General features: G+C 40.6%; 1 protein-coding gene across 2 annotated transcripts in view; it reads right to left on the bottom strand.

Moving 5' to 3' along the window:
- Window positions 1–514: 514 nt before the first annotated feature.
- The window catches only part of FAM83E (family with sequence similarity 83 member E), a 177,169-nt gene continuing 153,152 nt past the window's right edge, over window positions 515–24,531 (bottom strand). For both annotated transcript variants that reach the window (XM_073571183.1, XM_073571184.1), the window contains one exon: window positions 515–765. In XM_073571183.1, the coding sequence (XP_073427284.1) occupies window positions 535–765 (231 nt within the window). In that variant the 3' untranslated portion in view covers window positions 515–534. The remainder of the gene's footprint in view (window positions 766–24,531) is intronic.

The following is a 24,531-nucleotide window of genomic DNA, read 5'->3' as shown; positions in this document are numbered from 1 at the left end:
GAACAAAACGATTGGGAGTTTAAATTCAACATCACCCATCAGGGAAGAATTTGGAGGCTCCATACGCTGAAAGTCATCCAGTTCCTTATGGTATTGCCTACAGTGCCCCTCTCCCACTTTGTGGAGCATATCTCCTGCTCTGTATACTTCATTGCAGTAACCCCATAAAATACTGAAAATCAATGACAGATGACCAGAAGTACCTTCTATAAATGACCTTTCCCGTGCTTCAAGTGTCATGTGGGACGTCTTACTACTCAGCTTGCTAAGATAGTAAATGCAGCAGAGACAGAAATGACACAAGGTTCGTTCTCGGATCTGAGGACAAAGTAAGGCTGCATCTTCCTTACTATCAGTAGAACTGAAAGAGAACAAATATCTCCATGAAGTACAACTGATGATCAATAGTAGGGTAGAAAAATATTCAGGATTGAGAGTCCTCAGTAGTTGATACCTTTTAATGGCTAACTGAAAAGATGGTAATACATTCTATCTACTGGCTAACACGGTACAAAGATATACATCTTTCCTGTATCAATAGTAGGGTAGTCGTCCAAGTTGTCTTGTGGAAGTAGTCCATGGTCTAGGCAGAGACGTATTAGATACACCATGCACTAATTGTCCTTGCAGTCTTAATGGTGTCATATTATTTGGTGACTGAAATGGCTTGATGGTGGACTCTCGAGGTCTGTTGTCCTCAGGAAAAGCTCTTTGTCGCATCAGTAGCATTGCTGGGGTATCCTTGATATTCCATCGGGATTTGCTCTGGTGGAAAGAATAAAAAGATATGTTAAGGCTTACTCACTCACAAAATCAACTAAATTTTCCATTTAGTTTTGGAGGTGTGAATATCCATTGTAGATTGCTATCAACTCACTTCAAAATTTTTGAATTAATGGAAAATGGACTAAAGGAAATCTCTAATCATCTAATCGGAAAGGGTTTTTTCAGTACGCTGTGTTATGCTTTTCAATCTATTCCTACAGATTTTTTTTTTTTACAGAGGTGAGCAGATTTGTTAAAATTTCAATTTGCAGATTTCAATGAATTTTCCCCAAAAATGTGATTTGTTACTAATAAATTTGCAGAAATCTCAATATCAGAAAGTTTGAAATTGCATATGAAAGAGTAAGGGAGAAAGAATCCCACTGACCATAAGAGTCTATGTAGGAGAGTGGGATAGAGAGAAAGGACGCTGCTGACCATAAGAGTTTACACTCTACAGGAGAAAGAGAGAGACAACCCTCCTGATCATAAAAACTTACACTCTACAGGAGAGATAGAGAGAGAGGACAACACTGGCCATAAGAAGTTGCACACTACAGAAGAGAGAGAGGACCCCGCTGGTCATAAGAGCTTACGCTCTACAGAGTAGAGAGAAAGAAAGGACCCTGCTGATCATAAGAGCTTACACACTACAGAATAGAGAAACTTACCCAGTGCTGTGAAAATGTATTTTTTTTTTTGCAACCTGCAAATAAAATCTAAAAGTGTTCGAATTTGCGTGAAACAGGAAATTTTGGGGCCATCATACTGAGAAGCTGAGGGGACCTTCATACTGTGTATTGGACTACGGAAGCATCATACTGAGTGTGGGATGGTGGGGCCATCATACTGAGTGGGGCACTGTCTGTGGGGCGCCATCATACTGAGCGGTGGGCTGAGGCACCATCATATTGAGTATGGGGAGGTTGTGGGGACATCATATTAAATGTTTGTGCTGTGGGAACCCTCAGACTGAATGGGGGACTGTCGTTACCCTAATACTGAGAAGGGGCAACATACTGAATGAAAGGTCATCATACTGAGTGAGGGGCTGTAGGGGACATAATACTGAGTGTAAGGTAGGCTGTGGGTGGAAGAGGGGCAATTAGAACTTGCTATGGGGCCATATGATTTCTGTGTTTGTCACAGGCATATTGAATGCTTTCTTACAATGCTAAAAAAAAACCCTGACTGGCTGTACAATCTCAGCCAGGTATGTTTAACTCTAAAAAGCTGCAATTTTTCAGAGAAAGACAAACTTGTAAAAGATAGTGACTTAGCCGCATGGCAGACTAGTGGGACAAGCAGAGACCTGTCAATCCATTGCAGTGGGTGGGGAGAAGCCGTCGGGGATCCGCCATTGCCGAAATACCACTTTAATACCACTTTCTAAGCAGCCAATGCCTTTAGAAAAATTAAAGTGAACTTCTAGTTCACAATAATGTAGAGTTAATGTGCTCGGTGCTGTCCTTTTTAACTTTTACGTTCCTTTGATGTCCAGTTCCCGCCTAATTTTTCTAGAAGATTAGACATTTTCTCTGACTAATCGCTCTACATTTGGCTTTGGAAGTCTGAGATGCACTCTCCAGCTCTGGGCTTCGTCATCTAAGAGTAGAGGGGGATACCTCTGACCTCTAAATTACAATGTACAAGGAAAAAATAAAAAGTCAAGCTGATAACACTAATTATAATGACATCCATAATGGATCATTTGCATCAGTAGCAGCGTCACAATATTACTACAATGAACGAGATACAGAACTGTACCCAGTACACCAGTAGCAACATAGTTACACATTGCACCCAGTTACAGTGCTGTGCAAATTAATTGGAACAAAGCATTTTTTTAAGTAAAATCGTAAGTTGGTTACCAGTCATGATTCAAACCAGTTTTAACTGCTGTGAACAGGTGTGAGTGCTTGTTCAAAGCAGTTAAAACTGGTTTGAATCACTGACTGGTAACCAACTTATGATTTTACTTAAAAAAATGCTTTGTCCCAATTAATTTGCACAGCACTGTATTCACTCATAGATATACACAGTACCATATTGTTAGGGGGCCATCCACTTTGAGTGCAATATCCCTTACTGTACTTTTCCCCGATCGCAGCAATAAATGTACACTCACATAATTATGGACACTGTTTTTGTTTTATTTGTTGATCCTCAATAGGTGACTTTTAATGCTTTGCAACCTTTTTGTTCTAATGTTGAAATCTGTGCGATGTATGATTAATCGAAATTTTATTGCCCTCAATTGCTATTCAACATTTCAATATTTTCACTTGGCTATTTCCCCCTTATACTTTCGTTAGTACTATATATACTGTATTTTGTACCAGATGTCAATAAAATTAATTTAAAAAAATCTATATAGCATGTACACAAAGACCCTGTACCAATAAGAGGATTTAGTAGGTTTGTTCGCATACACGATGTTCATTATTATTATTATTATTATTATGCATTTATATAGCGCCATTTATTCCATGGCGCTTTACATGTGAAAAGGGGAAATATAGACAAGTATAAATTCATTACACATTTTATCGCTTTTTTTTACAGTAGTTTGTGCCTTTTAAAATAACTGGTCATTTAATATATTTTGGCATAAAATATTTGTGGAATTTTTTTACAGTTATTAATTACATGTTGAAAGTTGTTGTGGTATTTAGGACCTTCCAATCTATATGAAGAGTTCTGAAACAATCTGTTGTGTGATAAGGCACATGGCAGACAGAGGGCACCAGTTCACTATTTATTCGCACACGCAGGTTCTACATAAGGCACCATACTCTGCTGCAGCTCAATTTACTCTTATAGCAGTCATCTCATTGTGGCTCTTGTATACTTTTTCATAGTTAAACTAAAGAGGGATAAAAATCGCATAATTGTTCACTTTCCAATATTGTCTTACTATCCACAAGATCTCCCTTCACCAACTGGAAAAATATGCCATTCTCTCAAGCATAATCTGTGACACGATGTTCAAACTGACAGTGCTTTCCTTCCTATCTACAGTCTGGTAGAGTAGATCCTGTGTAATCTGCCCTCCATAAAGATTTAGATGCTTCTGCACACTCTTAATTTCCAGCCTCTTTCCCTCCATGCTGCTATCTCTAACACTGACATATGGCAGGAGGTTCGCAGAGATAGTTTATGCATCCAGGAACAGAGTCTTGTCAGATCTGCGGCAGAAGCACCAGGACAAAAGGACAATAATAAGAGAAATATAATGGTATATACATTGTAACCGATAAGACTCACAAAGGTGAAAAAACAGATCTAAGCTTTACTCATCCACCAATTCTCCACCATTGCCTCTGGTCTGTAAACAGGCTGCAGTGGTCACGTGATGACTAGATTTGACTGCTGCAGTCAGTCACTGACAGCCAATGTGCCCTCAATGGCAGAACAGCACTCCATTAATAATACCAGTTTACCCAACCCAGGGCCACCTATGACATGAACGATACGTTTTCTCTATTATATGTATTAGCATCTTACAGTAAAGAGAGATCAGAGCTTTAGTTGACTGATTCTTAAAGATTATACAGGGCTTTATCAGCAATTACATTAAAACTACCCTCTTAAGATCATAAAACTCCCTCTTTACACCACAAAAACAGCTCTGACCTCTCAAGACCTGGTCTAAGATATACAAGATATAAAAACGTTTGTAGCATCATCATTTTCAGTTCCCTAATTATGCTCTAGATTAGAGGAGATGATCCCATTATAAAGGAAAGCCATTAAAGGGTTAAATTCAATGTTACCTCCGAGCTTTGATTCCCTGAAAATAACAACTACTCCCCCATACTCCCCTACTATAAGAGCCCCGTCACACATAGCGATCTCGCTACCGAGATCGCTGCTGAGTCACAAGTTTTGTGACACAACAGCGATCTCAACAGCAAGATCACTGTGTGTGACAGCGATCAGCGACCGGCCCCCCTGCCGGTATCGCTGATCGCTGTAGGAAAGCCCTGGACATTTCTTTGATCGCTGGTCTCCCGCTGGCCCTCACACATCGCTGCGTGTGACAGGTGGAAGACCAGCGATCAGCTGGTAACTAACGTACACATCGAGTATCTAAGGGACGTGCGTCACTTAGAAACCCTCTGTGTACCTTAGTTACCAGCGCGCTGATGCAGGGAGCTGGTAACTAAGGTACATATCGGGTTTCTAAGTGACGCACGTCCCTTGGATACCCGATGTGTACGTTAGTTACCAGCTCCCTGCATCAGTGCGCTGGTAACGTAACGAACACAGCGACGCCGCGCACTGGGCGTCGCTGTGCTGATCGCTGGTTAAGCTGTCTGTTTAACAGCTCACCAGCGATCATGTAGCGACTCACCAGCGATCCTGACACGTTGATATCGTTGTCGGGATCGCTGGTGAGTCGATATGTGTGACGGGGCCTTTATACCGCTGATCCATCACAGGAAGTGATGACATCATTAATCACTGGTCACAGAACCACTGTTTCCTGTACTTCAAAAATCCGCTGATGTATAAGGCACCTGACCACTGCAGCCAATCACAGGCTGTAGCTGCTCAATTATGGGTGATTGGTTACCTAATTACTTCTGGTGCCGTTGCAGGCCAAGGAGCATAGTATTCTGTGAGTATGGGAGAGGTTAATGTATTCAGAGAATCCAAGATTCCAGGCGACATTGTGTTTAGACTTGACAACCCCTTTATATTTGAGCGGCTTTCAGACAGTACAGAAACAAACACTTTTTTCTAATACCGCCATGAAATGTTATTGTGTTATGACTGTACACAACTTTCTGCACTCATCTAAATCCAGATACCACAGCACATATGCATGATCGCATTCAATGTCGGACTGGGTGATTTTTGGGACCCACTGTTCAGCTACATTCAAAAATAACCTGACCCTAGTACCCAACTTTACTTTGCTTCTATATGATATTAATTTGGCTAGTTTGTTTAATGAATGAATGATACCTTTTTCTGCAAATTGTGAATCAAGCTTCACAGGGGCCTACCGGTGAACTCTCCTCTTCTACTGTCAGCCAGTCCGAGCCTGAATACATTGAATAGACATGCATGCATATACAGTACACACGCTGCAGACATGAATGCATAAAGGCCTCTTTCACACATCAGTTTTTTGCCATCAGTCACAAGCCTTCAAAGTTTGAAAAAAATGGATCCTGCGCAGATTGTGCAAAACTGATGCGATGGATCCATTTTTTTACGGATCCGTTGCAGCAGCTGTAGGGGTTAAAGGAATAGAAATTATTCCGGGCATGCTCCGTTTTAAAAAAAATGGAATCTGTCGTCGGATTCCGTCATTTGACGGGCAGCGCTGGATCCTGCGCCCATAGGCTTCCATTATAGCCAACGACGGATGGCGCTGGATCCGTCGCTGTCCGGCTTTTCGATGTAGACAAAAAACATTACTTTGTCCGTCGTCTCTGGCTGACAGACAAAGAATTTCCGACAGATTCGTTGAACGACGGATGAAACGTGCGGCCATCCATTGTAATCAGTGGCTAATACCAGTCTATGAGAAAAAAACGGATCCATCGGCATCAGTCACTGGATCAGTTTTTTTCAAAAAACGATGGATTGTCACTGATGGCAAAAAACTGATATGTGAAAGAGGCCTAAGCAAGCCATTAACATGTGGTCATTTTAAAGAAGCATGTCAGAATTTTTTTAGCCTATACAGTACAGCCTAGTCTATTACTAAATTTTTCACAACCAAGCCCTTCTGATAGCTGAATGCCCACTGCAAAGGGTGAATATTTCATGGATGATTTTTTTTTCTTAAAATCTTTCTGGGTCACAAATGGGTTTTTAATCTAGTGCCAATAGAAAAACTGGTATCTTTAAATTTTTTTTCCATTTTCTCTTTTTGTAAGTTAATATAATTAGGATAACGAAACAGTTTTACATCACAAAATAATCCCACAATCTCCTATATATAACAATATTTGTACTCTGCCTCACCTACGTCATCACTAATCCCCACAACAAAAGTCAGAATTTGTTACCTCCTTCTTTTAGATGTATGTTACATCTACAAGATGGCTCAAAGCTCCTCGGTACAGTAAGGTTTATTATAGGCATAAGAGCAGATAGATGTAGGTCTAGGGATGCAAAAGTGACTGGTAACAATTCAAATGGATTTAACCCCTTCACCCCCAAGGGTGGTTTGCACGTTCATGACCAGGACAATTTTTACAATTCTGACCACTGTCCCTTTATGAGGTCATAACTCTGGAACGCTTCCATGGATCCTGGTGATTCTGACAATGTTTTCTCGTGACATATTGTACTTCATGATAGTGGTAAAATTTCTTTCAAATAACATGCGTTTTTTTTGTGAAAAAAACGGAAATTTGGCGAAAATTTTGAACATTTCCCAATTTTCCAACTTTGAATTTTTATGCCCGTAAATCACAGAGATACGGCACACAAAAAACTTGATAAGTAACATTTCCCACATGTTTACTTTACATCAGCACAATTTTGAAACCAAAATTTTTTTTGTTAGGAAGTTATAAGGGTTAAAAATTGACCAGCGATTTCTCATTTTTGCAACACCATTTTATTTTTACGGACCACATCACATTTGAAGCCACTTTGAGGGGTCTATATGATAGAAAATACCCAAAAGTGACACCATTCTAAAAACTGCACCCCTTAAGGTGCTCAAAACCACATTCAAGAAGTTTATTAACCCTTTAGGTGCGTCACAGGAATTTTTTGAATATTAAAAAAAAAAAATGAACATTTAACTTTTTTTCACTAAAAAATACTTCAGGTTCAATTTTTTTTATTTTACCAAGGGTAACAGGAGAAATTGGACTGCAAAAGTTATTGTGCAATTTGTCCTGAGTACGCTGATACCTGATATGTGGGGGTGAACCACTGTTTCGGCGCATGGCAGACCTCAGCAGGGAAGGAGCGCCGTTTGACTTTTTCAATGCAAAATTGGCTGGAATTCAGATCGGACGCCATGTCATGTTTGGAGAGCCCCTGATGTACCTAAACAGTGGAAACTCCCCCAAGTGACCCCATTTTGGAAACTAGACCCCCCAAGGAACTTATCTAAATGTGTGGTGAGAACTTTGAACCCCCAAGGGCTTCACAGAAGTTTATAACATACAGCCGTACAATTAAAAAATCATATTTTTTCCACAAAAATGATCTTTTCACCCTCAATTCTTATTTTTCCAAGGGTAACAGGACCCTAAAAGATATTGTGCAATTTTTCCTGAGTGCGCTGATACCCCACATGTGGGGGTAAACCACTATTTGGGCGCATGGCAGAGCTCAGAAGGGAAGCAGCGCCATTTGACGTTTTTGGCTGGAATTGAGAGCGGACACCATGTTGCGTTTGGAAAGCCCCTGATGTATCAAAACAGTAGAAACCCCCCACAAATGACACCATTTTGGAAACTAGACCCCGCAAGGAACTTATCTAGATGTGTGGTGAGCACTTTGAACCCCCCAGTGCTTCACAGAAGTTTATAACGCCCGAGCGTGAAAATAAAAAAATCGTATATTTTTTCCACAAACATGATCTTTTAGTCACCAATTTTTTCCTTTTCCCAAGGCTACAAGGAGAAATTGGACCCCAAAAGTTGTTGTCCAATTTGTCCTGAGTACGCTGATACCTCATATGTGGGAGAAAACTACTGTATGGGCACACGTCGGGGCTCGGAAGGGAAGTAGTGATGTTTTGGAATGCAGACTTTGATGGACTGGTCTGCGTGTGTCATGTTGCTTTTGGAGAGCCCTTGATGTACCTAAACAGTGGAAACCCCCCACAAGTGACCCCATTTTGGAAACTAGACCCCGTAAGGAACTTATCTAGATGTGTGGTGAGCACTTTGAACCCCCCAGTGCTTCACAGAAGTTTATAATGACCAGGCGTGAAAATAAAAATATCGTATTTTTTCAACAAACATCATCTTTTAGTCCCCATTTTTTTTATTTTCCCAAGGGTAAAAGGATAAATTAGACCCCAAAAGTTGTTGTCCAATTTGTTCTGAGTACGCTGACACTCCATATGTGGGAGAAAACTACTGTATGGGCACACGTTGGGGCTCGGAAGGGAAGTAGTGACGCTTTGGAATGCAGACTTTGATGGATTGGTCTGCAGGTGTCGTGCATTTGGAGAGCCCCTGAAGTACCTAAACTATTGAAACTCCCCACAAATGACCCCATTTTGGAAACTAGACCCCCTAAGGAACTTATCTAGATGTGTGGTGAGCACTTTGAACCCCCAAGGGCTTCACAGAAGTTTATAATGCCCAGGCATGAAAATAAAAAAATCGTATTTTTTCCACAAACATGATCAATTAGTCTCCAATTTTTTTATTTTCCCTAGGATAACAGGAGAAATTGGACCCTAGAAGTTGTTGTCCAATTTGTCCTGAGTACGCTGATACCTCATATGTGGGAGAAAACTACTGTATGGGCACACGTCGGAGCTCGGAAGGGAAGTAGTGACGTTTTGGAATGCAGACTTTGATGGATTGGTCTGCGGGTGTCATGTGCGTTTGGAGAGCCCCTGATGTACCTAAACTATTGAAACTCCCCACAAGTGACCCCATTTTGGAAACTAGACCCCTCACGGAACTTATCTAGATGTGTGGTGAGCACTTTGAACCCCCAAGTGCTTCACAGAAGTGTATAACGCCTGGGCGGAAAATAAAAAAATAATTTTTTTCCACAAAAATGATATTTTTGCCCCCAATTTTTTATTTTCCTAAGGGTAATAGGAGAAATTGGAGCCCAAAAGTTGTTTTGCAATTTGTCCTGAGTATGCTGATACCCTATATGTGGGGGTAAAACACTGTTTGGGCGCATGTCAGAGCTTGGAAGGGAAGGAGCACAATTTGACTTTTTCAACACAGAATTGGCTGGAATTGAGATCAGACGCCATGTTGCATTTGGAGAGCACCTGATGTGCCCAAACAGTGGAAACCCCCGAATTATAACTCCAACCCTAACCCCAACACACCCCTAACCCTAATCTGAGCCCTAACCCTAACCCTATCCCTAATGGGAAAATGGAAATAAATACTTTTTTTTTATTTTATTATTTTTCCCTAACTAAGGGGGTGATAACGGGGGGTTTGATTTACTATTTATGGCGGTTTTTATGTTTGGCGGCTGTCGCACGCTAAAAGACGCTTTTTATTGTAAAAATAGTTTTTGCATCACCACATATTGAGAGCTATAATTTTTCCGTATTTTGACTCACCGAGTCATGTGAGGTCTTATTCTTTGCGGGACAAGTTGACGTTTTTATTGGTACCATTTTTGGGCACGTGACATTTTTTGATTGCTTTTTATTCCGATTTTTGGGACGCAGAATGAACAAAAACCAGCGTTTCATGAATTTCTTTTGGGGGGGTGCGTTTACACCGTTCCACGTGTAGTAAAATTGATAAAGCGGTTTTATTCTTCGGGTCTGTACGGTTACAGCTATACCTCATATAGGTCTTTTTTTAGGTTTTGTCGGTTTTTTGCAATGAAAACAATTTTATATAAAAAATAATTATTTTTGCATCGCTTTATTCTGCGAGCTATAACTTTTTTATTTTTTTGCGGATGATGCTGTATGGTGGCTCGTTTTTTGCGGGACAAGATGACGTTTTCAGCAGTACCATGGATATTTATATTCGTCTTTTTGATCGCGCGTTATTGCACTTTTTGTTCGGTGGTATGATAATAAATTATAATTTTTTGCTTCGTTTTTTAATTTTATTTTTTAAGGGGTTCGCTAAAGGGGTTAACTAACAGGACAGTTTTATAGGGCGGGTCGCTACGGACGCGGGGATACCAAATATGTGTACTTTTGTTTGTTTTTTTATTTTCAAAAAATGAATTTATTGGGGAATATTTTTTTTTTTTTTACTAATTTATTTAGCGACTTTTTTAAAATTATTTTTACACTTTTTTTTTTTTTTAACCTTATTACATAGTCCCAGGTGGGACATCACTGTCCTGTGACAGATCGCTGATCTGTCACATCACAAATCACTGTGACAAATCAGCAATCTGTCACAGGCAGTTCTGCAGACTTCCTCATGCCTGCGCTTTGCAGGCAGTGAGGAAGTCAGCTCCCTACAGGCCCCTGAAGGCCCCCGTCGCCATCTTGGATCCGGGGGCCTGTAGGGAAGGAGTCCCCCGCAGCAGCTCTGCACATTGCGCTGCCGTGGGGGGCTCAGGGAAGCACGGAGGGAGCCCCCTCCCTGCCGATGCTTCCCTTTAACCCCCGGTACACCGTGATCGTGTTTGATCGCGGTGTACAAGGGGTTAACGTGTCGAGGGTGGTCCGTGACCGCCCCTGACACATTGTGCCAGGTGTCAGCTGTGATAATCAGCTGACACCCGGCCGCGATCAGCAGCGCTCACCACGTGGGCGCCGCTGATCGCGCTAGATGTACTATCCCGTCCATGGGCATAGGGGCCCGGGTCCCATGGATGGGATAGTACGTCTGATGTCAGAAAGGGGTTAATAAAATACGGTACATGTTCTGTGCTAAAGACAAATTTTTCTGTAAGATCATGACATTTACATCAAATGCTTCCATAGCTTCCCATGCTTCTTATAATCATCAACAGATTTCTTGGAACGCTGAACTGGAATTTTGGACCACTCTTCTTTTGCAAACTGCCCAATGTTTCTCTTTCATGTCTCCGAAGTAGCCAGCAATGAGTCCAGAGCTAAATCCCATTGAACACCTGTGGAGTGATCTTAAAACTGCTGTTCAGAGAAAGCACCTTGAAATATGAGAGACCGGGAGCAGTCTGCAAAAGAAGATTAGTCTAATTCTAGCTAAGAGGTGTAAGAAGCTTGTTGATGGTTATAGGAAGCAAATGATTGCAGTTATGTATTCCAATGGATGGGTAATCAAATATTAAGTTTTGGGTACCAATAATTTTGTCTGGCCCGTTTTGGGGGTTTTGCATGAAATTATGTCCAATTTGACTATTTTTCTCAGTTTTTTGTGTTGTTCCAATACACATTAAGGAAACAAACAAGTATATATCAAAACGTGTAATGGCAATCATTTTCTGAGAGAAATACTTCATTTTCTGGAACAACATCAAGGGTGTCAACACTTTTGGCCACAACAGTATATCCTAAATTAGGGCAAAACCCCCATGAACAAATACCAACCAAATGCCATGTCTGCCAAAAGTAGACACACTGTCCTGTACTTCAATTTGCATTTCACGTCCTCGTTGGTCATACTGCCCCTGACGAAGCAGTATGCGAAATGTATGTTGGAGTACAGGACAGTGTTCCTTGTACTATATTTGTAGTATTTTTGAGAAGCTTTCTTAGGTTGCTTGGTTGCCAGGTACGTGTATATCACAATACCCCAAAGTTTTTTAGTGAGATATTTTTTAAATTTTTTGTAGTTTGCAATTTTTCTTTTTTAACGTACATTTCTACTGTAAGTGTGATCATAAACAGTACATGTAGATTTCAGTTATTATAAATGGATATGTGGCTTCACATTAAATTTGGGATTCTACTTTAGTTTCTTTGCCTGGAGGAATATGCGAGAACCTGATATGTGTCAACCCAACCTTACTTTGTAGACATATTACAGGTAATAGTGATATAATCCCAGCCTAGCAGAGACCTGTATACAGAGGATTGTTGCCAGGGAATAACCTGCCAGGATGCTTCTCTTCTCTACTTGACTGTTGGACGCAAATGATGTCGACAAGGTATTGTAAAGGCAAGCCTCCTGTATTCAGGCACTGCCAAAAACTTTGCTCAGAACTTATCATTTTATCACCTGGTCACATCAGTAGGATTTATGCTGATACAGTGTCAGCTGAAATTTTAATAATAGAGCTCTATGCAACACAATCCCCATGGAACTGATACATTGGTGATATTTGTGAAGTCAACGGGTTAAGAACAATGAAAAGGATATTGTTTTTACCTGTTCTTGTTATAGTGTCATTTATGCATTTTCTGTTATTTTGATAACTTCTTCCCCTCTGATATGCAGCATACATGTCACAGGGTTACTGCAACAGAGAGAAGCCAGAAGACCGCAGCGTCTGATTGCTCCTACGCCTGCACTGGGAAAAAGCACTTCTCTTTAGTTTTAATGATCTTTATTCCTTTTGGCAGAACAGGGGTTAATCGGCCATGTTGGAAGCTCTGAGCTCTCAGCTGAGCTCAGTTAGCCACTTCCATCCCCTTTATAATGTGGGTCCTGATTCAAATCCGTGTCAGAGCTAGCATTTGCTGCATGGCTTAGGAGGAGAGGTGTTCATATGAGGAGTTTTGGAGAAGTTATCTGTGACTGTTGCGTGATTTGTAAGTCTGGTAATTCCCTTCCCTACTTTGTTTTTCCCCACCCTTCAGGCCTTGGTTCATTCCTCTGTTATATGTGAGTGAATATTTGTATGCCTGGTGTTTTCAGTTTAACCTTGTTTGTGTAGCCTTATTTGTCAGGTTGGTGTCCTGTTGTGCACAGTAGCGCTCCTCTTCCCTGGTGGAGGAAGAGAACAGATGGAGGACTAACCCAGGAGATAAGGCAAGGGTGACAGCCCCAGCATCTTCACCTTCAGAATTATCCTGGGATTTGGGTGAGCTAAGGGCAAAAGATTATCAGTGGGCCCATTTAACACATACAACCATACATGATGCACAGATATGGCAGAGAATTATAGGTGCAGAACACTGCCAAAGATTTCACTGACTTCTTATATTAAATGAGTGATATCTATTGTAAATTCTACAATAGCTCAGTCAGTACAGTCCTCCATACAGTTTTATGGGCACCACATAGTGCTGCATACAGAATAATGAACCACATATATTGCTCCATACAGTATTATGGGCACCACATAGTGCCCATCAAGAATGAGCCCCATATATTGCTCCATACAGTATTATGCACACCACATAGTGCTCCATACAGAATAATGAGCCCCAGATATTGCTCTATACAGAATAATTGACCTTTTATAATGCTCCATACAGTATAATGAGCCACATATATAGCTCCACACAGTATAATGTGCACCATATATGGCTCCATACAGAATAATGAGCCCCATATATTGCTCCATACCGTATAAAATAGGCCCCATATATTGCACCATACAGTATAATGAGCCCCATATATTGCTACATACAGTATAACGAGCCCCATATAATGCTCCATAAGGAATAATGAGCCTTATATATTTCTCCATACAGTATAATGAGCCCCAAATAATGCTCTATATAGTATAATGAGCCTCATATATTGCTCCTTACATAATGGGTCCAATATAATATTCCATACTGTATATGATGAGCCCCATATAATGCTCCATACAGAATGATCTCCATATAATGCTTCAGTATATGATGGGCCCCATATATTTCTCCATATATAATGGGCCCAATATGCTCCATACAGTATAGGATGGGCCCCATACAGTATAATGATCCCCAGATATTGCTCCATACAGTACAATGAGTCCCAAATAATGCTCTATACAGTATATGATGGGCCCTATATATTGCTTCATACAGAATGGGCACCATATAATACTCCATACAGAATAGGCTCCATATAATGCTGCATATATAATGGGCCCCATATGATAGTTCAAATATAATGGGCCCCATTTGGTGCTACATATATAATGGGCCACATATGATGCTCCATATCTAAAGTGCCCCATATGATGCTCCAGTGTATGATGGCTCCATATATAAGGGGCCCCATCTACGATGCTCCAGTGTATGATGGTCCCCATATATATTGGGCCCCATATGCGATGCTTCAGTGTACGATTGTCCCCGTATATAATGGGTCCCATATATTATGCTCCAGTGTATGATGGTCCCATATATATTGGGCCCCATATGCAATGCTTCAGTATACGATTGTCCCCATATATAATGGGCCCCATATATTATGCTCCAGTGTATGATGGTCCTCACATATTGCTCCAAACATAAAAAAGAAAAATGAAATACTCACTTATCCTCGCTGACCGCTGCTCTACTTCGGACTCTTCACCGTCGGCGTCTCCCGGCTCTCTGCACTGTGACTATTCAGGCAGAGGGCGTAGAAGACACCACAGCGGTGGAGCAGGGAGAGGTAACTATCACAAGTGCAGGGGCAGTGAGCAAGAGGAAGGACCCTCATGCGGCACTGGCACAGGCAGTGTCCCTGATGACGAGTGGGCCCCCAGCCTGCTCAGTGTCCCGGCACTTGCACAGACACTGTGAGCAGTGGAAACTTAATGATGGACCAAGGAAGGGTGAGTAAAGAACTTTTTGTGTAAAAAAAAAAGAAATGCTCCTAGTGGAAGAGTTTTTTTTTATATCACCCAAAAAACCATAGTTGCATATTTCAGGGCAATTTTTAATAAAGTTAAAAACTAAATAGCATGATCACAGCAGGCTAAATGTAAAACCGGGCCTGGCTGTAATGCAAAGTAGATTAGATGTGATGCTATGCCTGGCATGTAGCCCGAATTCGCAGTGCTGGCACAGCAACAATAATAAGCAGTCTGATAAGGAAAACAAGAATGCACAAAAAGAAGCAGGATACTGGTATTTACTAGGCAATGCACATAGAGATGTGTGGGCATCATCAGCAGGCTGGTCTCAATTGGTAGTGACTAGTCCATGGACCCGACAACAGAGGAAGGTGGCACAAGGATAGAAACAATCTAGCACTTTCACACAGTCATCTACACCTTAGGGCAGTTTCACACGTCCAGATAATTCCAGTACCGGAAAAACCGGTACCGGAGCTGTCCGTGTGGATACGTAGTCCATCCGTGTGACATCCGTGTGCTGTCCGTATGTCCGTGTGTACCATCCGTGTGCTGTCCATGTCCGTGTATTGGAAAAATTAGTTTCAATGTTAACCCGTGTGCGGTACGTGTTTACACGGACCCATTGACTTGTATGGGTCCGTGTGATCCGTGCTGTTGCACAAAAACGGACATGTCAGCGTGTTTTGCACACGGACACACGGTCCGTGAAAACATGCTGAAATCTGCATAGACACATTCATTAGAATGTGTCTACGTGTGTCAGTGTCTCCGGGACGTGCGAAAACTGTCACCACACGTACCAGAGACACTGACGTGTGAAACTGCCCTTACTGGTATCTCAGCAGTTTATCCCTGTGCTGGGAAATCAGCTGTAACAATGCTTTTAGACTTATTAATGTACCAGCCTTCTCGTACAGCTGCAGGCTAGTTTTTATAGGAGAATCATCATGAGGAGGTCTTTAGTAGACCCTTGGCTGTTGTAGTAACCCATCGGCACCCTGCAATCATGTCACGGCCGTGTCGATGGGCATGTAGAATAACGCACCCTTTGCTGGTGATGCTGTCAGAGATTAACAGTCGAATTTAGTGGCTGTTGGAAGAAGATGATGGCTGAATAATCTAGCCATCATCTGCCAGAAAGATGCAGGTTTGCATCAAAATCTGGGACCTAACCATTGGCGTACCTTCATGTCGGGAAGGGGTTAAGATTTACTGAATCAAATGTTTACCTAGTAGTTCTTTTGATAGCTTATTAAGAAATCAGGTGATTAACAGTGTCAACTAAAGAGCCTTGACTACACAGAGGTATACCAGTGTTGGAGAAAATGAGAGTGAAAACAGAGTAAGTAGGCAAATTCAGTGAGTACAGGGAGACAGAATCAAATACCAGAATACAAATACTTCGGAGTAGGTAGAAGTGCAGGCGAGGTACAGAGGGGTCACAATCAGTCACACATATGTAATAGTAAAATGCTGTATATTAGATAAAGGGGAAAAATGGCTAAAACTGACAACTGGCGAAATAAGTTGGGACTTTGAAAATTTTGCTCTTTCTCTCTTTTTCAATACAGCAGAGAAGATTTAGGAAGTAATTTGTACTAAGCTACAAGATCTAATTCAGACATTGATGCTATTTCACATGCCCAAAAAAATGCTACCAGTGTCATCAGTATTTTGGATCCAAGTCTCATCAGTGTTTGGTCACTGTCAGTTTTCACATCCGCATTCTTCATAATAATAATTTATTAAATAGCTTCTTCTGTACATTGTAGTGTTAAGCACGGAAAACACACGGACTGCCATCTGTCCGCTGTCCGTTATTTTCAAGGACCCCTGAGGCGCTATTCGTCGAAGCTTTAAAATAAAAAGTAAGCTTTGAAAAGTCATAATAACGCTTTTTGCACATCACAAGGTGGAGCAAAAAAAGTGATTTCTGTTGTTTTCACACCTTTCTTGTCCCAGGTCCACCAAAGTAAGTGGAGCTATGGCGGAACGGGGGCTTGATAGGTCATGAATTTGACAAGCGGTGGTGTACGCTACACCACAACTTTTACTCCAGCAGAGGCTGCAGTAAGATTTGTGGAGCGGCGCTCATAGAGGCACACATCCCACCTGTTTCATTAGAAGATGTGCGCCGCTTAATGAATCAGTAGTGTATGCTCCGAAACCCCCATAAACTTGTATTAGTTTCATCCGTGATAGCGGTCGGAAAAATGGAAATCACTGTGATTTTCTACTGAAACATGGTCCGCAAAAAAAGGTGAATGGCACCAAAGTTTATAATGGATACGTGTTCTATCCTGGAAAATCACGGCTACAACATATGCATGAAAAACTGATGTCTGACTGTTACTAAGGTATTAGAAGATGTAAGGCAGGCTTTAAATAATAAAATATAGATGTCTACAGTGCTGTAGATATTTAGGACACAACAAAGGCAAAAAGAAGCAAGGCGATAGAGAAAGATAAAAGGTCAATCACTTTATTGAATCATAAAAATGTAGAAAAACAATACAAAATACAATGCAAAGACAGAACACAGACAGAAGAATCAAAGGAGAGATTTGGAAGGACGCCTGGAAAAAAAACTAGACGTACCCTTCACAGTCGTGCCGCGTGAAGGAAAAAAGTGCAAAGAGCTTTAGTATTAGTTGAATCAAACAATAAAGAATAACATTGAAAAGGTGGCAACTCTGAACTGGAACAGATCTGTGTAACATAAAAAAGGTGACCAAAGCAAATGGCAAAGTGGACTACAGCCAGAATTTTGGAATGTACTTACAGGTAAGTGCAGGAGACAAAATGGTGAAATAATTATAACGCAGGGAACCAAGGCCCTTGGTCACTAACCAGCCTTGCATTTTTTTGTATTATTTGTGTGTATTATAAAGGATCATATGGGTACCCTTGTCAATGCTCAGACGAAACGCGGGTTGGGAACCTGTGCGGTTTGTATCAACCGGTCAGCCTATTCATTTTATCACTGGCACTTTCTCATTCTGATGGAATGATACTATTTATTCTCCTATTTTCCACCTACATTTGAGTATTTATTCACTTTCCTACTATAGTATGTAGCCTCTTTAGCAATTTAAGCACTGTCACTTTATGAATCTATGGGCTACGCTATTTGGTTCCTATGTAATTCTATATTATATTTATCTATATTTATTTATGTTTACCAATTTATTACACTGTATATTATATGTATTTTTTCAGTTCATATATTATTTAGTTATGCTTTTTTATTTTTTTTTTATTTTGTGCTGCACTTATTAAAGGAAACCTATCAGCAGGATTGTGCACAGTAACCTACAGTGTCAGGTCGGTGCCGTTATACTGATTACAATGATACTTTAGTTGATGAAATCCATCTTGTGGTTGTTGCTTAATCTTTATTTTCAGTTAATGATATGCTTGTGCTTCGGGGCGGCCTGTGGGGGGTCTTCATGTGGTGCTCTGCTTAGGTATTCATCTGAATGGCTTCTGACAGGTCACTGATCCTTCACTGACCTGTCCCTTAGTTTACATAATGAATAATATATATATAATGGAAAAACAAAACCTTCTGCAGGCAGGTGCCGGCAGCATCACCTGTGCTGCAGTCTGATCGCATATGTAATTAATTATATAAAGATTTGTTTGATGTAATCCTGAAGTTCCTAAAAAACAAAAATCCTTTTGAAAATGGCAGCATCCGCACCTGCACAATAGCAGCTATTGGCCATCTTGCTAGAGAAAAAAATCCTCCTCCAACATGATACACTAATTGTTGTTTATTAATATTGACCCTTTCATACTTTATTTAAATTGACCCTGCATTAATTTCTTCATTATAGACCGGGTGTTATATCATTCTATTGTACTTGTAATATTATTAACGTATATACTAGAGTATAAGCCGATCCGAGTATAAGCCGAGGCCCCTAATTTTGCCACAAAAAACTCATTGACTCACGTATAAGCCTAGGGTCGGAAATGCAGCAGGTACTGGTAAATTTAAAAAATAAAAATAGATACCAATAAAAGTAAATTTAATTGAGACATCAGTAGGATGAATATTTTTGAATATCCATATTGAATCAGGAGTCCCATATAATGCTCCATACAGTTCATGACGGGCCCCATAAGATGCTCCATACAAAATATGCCCCATATAATGCTCCATAAAGTTCATGATGGGCCCCATAAGATGCTCCATACAAAATATCAAAATATGCCCCATATAATGCTCCATAAAGTACATGATGGGCCCCATAAGATGCTGCATACAAAAAATATGCCCCATATAATGATGCACAAAGGTTAATAATGGCCCCATAAGATGCTCCATAGAATAATATGCCCCATGTGCTGCTCCATAAAGTTTGATGGCCACATAAGATTCTCCATAGAATATGCCCCATATGCTGCTCCATAAAGGTTGATGGCCCCATAAGATGCTCCATGGAATAATATGCCCCATATGCTACTCCATAAAGGTTGATAGCCCCATAAGATGCTCCATAGAATAATATGCCCCATATGCTGTTCCTTAAAGGTTGATTGTCCCATAAGATGCTCCATAGAATAATATGCCCCATAAGATGCTCCATAAAGGTTGATGGCCCCATAAGATGCCCCATATAATGCTGCATAAAGGTTGATGGCCCCATAAGATGCTCCATAGATATACACTACCATTCAAAAGTTTAGGGTCACTTAGAAATTTCCTTATTTTTGAAAGAAAAGCACAGTTTTTTTCCAATGAAGCTAACATTAAATGATTCAGAAATACATTCTATGCATTGTTAATGTGGTAAATGACTATTCTAGCTACAAATGTCTGGTTTGTAATGCAATATCTTCATAGGTTTAAAGAAGCCCATTTCCAACAACCATCACTCCAGTGTTCTTATGGTACTTCTTGTTTGCTAACTGTGTAAGAAGGCTAATGGATGGTTAGAATACCCTTGAAAACCCTTGTGCATGTATGTTAGCACAGCTGAAAACAGTTTGACTGATCGGAGAAGCTATAAACCTGACCTTCCTTTGAGCTAGTTGAGAATCTGGAGCATTACATTTGTTGGTTCCATTAAACTCTCAAAATGGCCAGAAAAAAGAACTTTCATGTGAAACTCGACAGTCTATTCTTGCTCTTAGAAATGAAGGCTATTCCATGCGAGAAATTGCCAAGAAACTGAAGATTTCCTACAACGGTGTGTACTACTCCCGACAGATGAGAGCACAAACAGGCTCTAACCAGAGTGAAAAGAGAAGTGGGAAGCCCCGCTGCACAACTGAGCAACAAGACAAGTATATTAGAGTCTGTAGTTTGAGAAATCGACGCCTCACAGGTCTTCAACTGGCAGCTTCATTAAATGGTACACGCAAAATGCCAGTGTCAACATCCACAGTGAAGAGGCGACTCCGGGTTGCTGGCCTTCAGGGCAGAGTGGCAAAGAAAAAGCCATATCTGAGACTGGCTAATAAAAGGAAAAGATTAATATGGGCAAAGCACACCTCCAAATTATGCAAGAACTACATGGGGAAGAAGCAGGCAGCTGTATTCTATCTGTGATGGAGTGGCCAGTGCAGTCACCAGATCTCAACCCCATTGAGCTGTAGTGGGAGCAACTTGACCGTATGGTACGCAAAAAGTGCCAATCAAGCCAAACCAACTTGTGGGACGGGCTTCTGGAAGCATGGGGTGAAATTTCTCCAGATTACCTCAGCAAATTAACTGCTAGAATGCCAAAGGTCTGCAATGCTGGAATTGCTGCAAAGGGAGCAAAGTTTGAAGGAGAAAATTATTATTTAAAAAAAAAACCCCTTTTTTTTCCAACATTGTCAATGTCTGGCCTAGATTTTCAATTCATTTGGCAACTCATTTGATTAATAAAAGTATGAGTTTTCATGGAAAACACAAAATTGTCTGGGTGACCCCAAACTTTTGAATGGTAGTGTATATGCCCCATATGCTGCTCCATAAAGGATGATGGCGCCATGAGATGCTCCATAGAATAATAAGCCCCATAAGATGTTCCATAAAGGTTGATGGCCCCATAAGATGCTCCATAGATATAAATGCCCCATATGCTGCTGCTGCAATTTAAAAAAAAATGACATACTCACCTCTCGTCACTGGGGGCCAGGTGCCGGTGTCGCCACTGGCTCAGGTCCCTGGCACCTGTGATATTCACCAGTCCCCGTTCCACCTCTCTGTCTTCCGGGTCTCTGCAGTGACTGTTCAGGCACAGGGTGCACACTAAACACGTCATCGTGCTCTCCGACCTGAACGTCACAGCCAGAGGACGCGGAAGACAGAGCGGTGCGCAGTGTTGGAACGGGACAGGTGAATATCGCATGGCTCCCCCTGTCCTCCTTGTCATACTCACCACCTCCTGGCGTGGTCTCTGCCCTTCCCTGCTTCTCCAATGGTCTCTGGCACCGGCAGCTTGTTCGATTTTTCAGCGGTCACATGGTACCACTCATTAAAGTAATGAATATGCACTCCACGTCTATGGGAGTTGAGTGGAGCAAATACTGATATTATAAACGTCACCAATGTCACTCTACAGGAGCCTTAGGCTATGGTCCCGCTATCAGTATTTGGTCAGTATTTCAGATAATTATCTGTAAGCCAAAACCAGGAGTGGGTGATAAATACAGAAATGGTGACGTGTTTTCTATTATACTTCTCCTCTGATTGTTCCACTCCGGGTATTGGCTTACAAATACTGAGGTAAAATACTGACAAAATACTGAACGTGGCCTTTTGCAGGGTCAGAATTTTTAACCTTTTGTCACCTTTTGCATCTTTACAATTGTTTGTCCGCACTTACACTTTACCTACATATATATGTTTTTGATAATTATACATGCATTTTGTTTATATACATTCACATTAATTTATATAAACAGTGATTTGTTAGGAGTCATAATTTAATTATAACCTGGGCTATTTTTACCTCTGTTATTATGAAATACAGTATATATGCACAACTTGTGCATTATATTTAATTATCTATTTAGCTCTGCCACTGCTTATGTCATGTCTTGTGTTATTGCAGGTTCTTTTAACTAATCATGTTATTAAGATTTTTTTGGCATTTTTTGCTATTTTTATTGTCATGTATATATGGCTTTTTTAATCTCATACTTCATAGTATACTGTTTTCCTTTCTTCCACCATTATTATTATTATTATTATTATTGTTTTTTTGGCATTTTTGGAATTTTTCTCTAAATAGGTTATACTCGAACCTATTAGGTTACGCTCCCACGCTGAGGTTTTGATCCTGTGTATTTTTGCTGAGCAAAAAATGCATTGTCTTACAGTTACAGAAAGGTGGATTGGATTTATAGAAATCCCCTGGCCTCTGTTCGCTTTTATTTTTTTAGCAGCGTAAACTGGCCTCCGGTGAGTGTATGAAATCCACAACATGTCAATTTTTTTTTACAACTGCGATGAGTTTTATGTGCAGAGTTTTGCTATACAATTGAATAAAATACGGAAAATCTAAAAAAAAAAAAAAAAAAAAAAAACCCCACAATCCGCACATGACTATTAATAGAGTTTTGTAAAAGCCAGAACAACTTTATTTAAAACATGACATGTCAAAAAGAGACAAAAAAACACATAAAAACGCAATGAAAAAAATGCAATGAATAAACGCAAATAAGCTAATCTACATAATACCGGCAGAAATGTTGTATAAGACCTGCCACATCAAAAGTCGCCAGATACTCAACATAGCCTTATAGTCTATGGAACTTTTAACATGTCTGTGTATTTTAGCGGTCCAATTGTTCTTATGTTTAGAGAGATATTAATTAAAATCTTACGTTTGAAAAGGGGTGTACTCATTTATGCTGAGCACTGTTAGTAGCTGACCTTTTAATTACAGGTGTTGGTAATAACATGAATGCCCGAGCATGTTCCTGAAACGTGTTGTATATTTTTGCTACCAGGAACACCCCACAAGACCTCACTGCCATTTAACCATCACAATTTTGCGCTCGTATCATCCCCTGCCCATTTTTCTGCTCCTAATGTAATAATTTGTGAATAAGTGAATCTGTCAGCAGGTGCTAATATAATAACAGCATACTGTTGAGACTGAGACACTGATTCCAGTAATGTGTCACTTATTAGGCTGTGTATTGTTTCAATAAAATCAGTGTTTTATCAGCAGGAGATTATCACTACAGGACTAGGTGTCTTGAGCCTTGTAGTCAACATGCTTTGTGTAACCCCACCCACACCGCGCTGATTAGCAGCTTTCGGTTAATATACAGTGTACCCAGAAAGCTGCCAATCAGTGGTGTGGGTGGAGTTACACAAGGCTCAGCATTCAGAGAACTGGGAGATCTGCAGCAGAGAAAACAGGGATTTTATCCCAGCAAAGTAAGTGATATATTGCTGGAATCAGGGTCTCTGCCTCTATATCATGCTGAGAGTAAAAGACTAGAAGGAGACAAATCTCAAATAGGGTCTTATTTGGGTAGCAGAGTTAGAAGAGATAGCACAATTGTGCCCATAAGCCCTGAAAATACTTAAGGCTGCTACAGACCCAAGAAGAGATGAAAGCAAATAGAAAAAACAAATAGGCTAATTCTGCTCTGCCGTTGGAGAAAGGATGACGGATGCCAATCTGATTGTAAGTGGTTTATTCGTCAATGCATTTTGAAGTATATAGCTTCATCAGGTGGTTGTCCTGATGAAAAAGTTAATTATTAAGTAATTGCAGCCAGCGTTCACCTGATGGCGCAGCTATACAAAATATTTTTTCACGCCTGGAATTTGATGAATTACTTAAGATATGCGAATCTGTGATGTGTTCTCCTGACCTATATTAATGCTCTGTGAGTGCAGTCATGTCCTATGTCAGCCACGATCGCCGTTTATGGGCTTTACCTGCTGTATCTTGCGGTATGTTTTCCATTATTTTATTGCGTGCTGATAAAAAGATTAAATGCATCAGAAAGTTATATAGACAAACTGACATATCGGTCGGACCTGCAGAGCAAATATTGAAACAAGGTGGAGGGAATATTAGACAAGGGAGGAAACCACACACAGGAGAACACACTTCATAGATCACTATGGAGGAGGATAAAAGGCAGGAACATGTTTTCACTTCACTTTCATGGGTAACAAGTTCATCTGAATAGCATGATGTCATCATCTGGAGTCAGGCCTAGCCTTCCCTGCGATGGGTCAAAGATTCTGTTTGCTGTCTTTACATGGTTAAAGCACAAGGAAAGAAAATTGCTGGAGAGATATCAAGATCATTATCACGTGTAGGACAACATGTTTTGAGATTAATTTGATCCGTTCCTTAATGGGAATCTGTCACCAGGTTTTTGCTACCCCATCTCAGAGCAGTATAATGTCGGAGGAAAGATTCTGCTTCCAGCGATGTAGCACTTACTTGGATGCATGCTGTTATTTTGATACAATCACTGGTT

The sequence above is a fragment of the Dendrobates tinctorius genome, unplaced genomic scaffold (assembly GCF_039654945.1).
Source record: "Dendrobates tinctorius isolate UK_male_01 unplaced genomic scaffold, ASM3965494v1 ptg000028l, whole genome shotgun sequence".
Lineage (NCBI taxonomy): Eukaryota > Metazoa > Chordata > Amphibia > Anura > Dendrobatidae > Dendrobates > Dendrobates tinctorius.
Note: the sequence above shows the minus strand (reverse complement) of the source record. Positions and strands in the feature narration are given on the sequence as shown.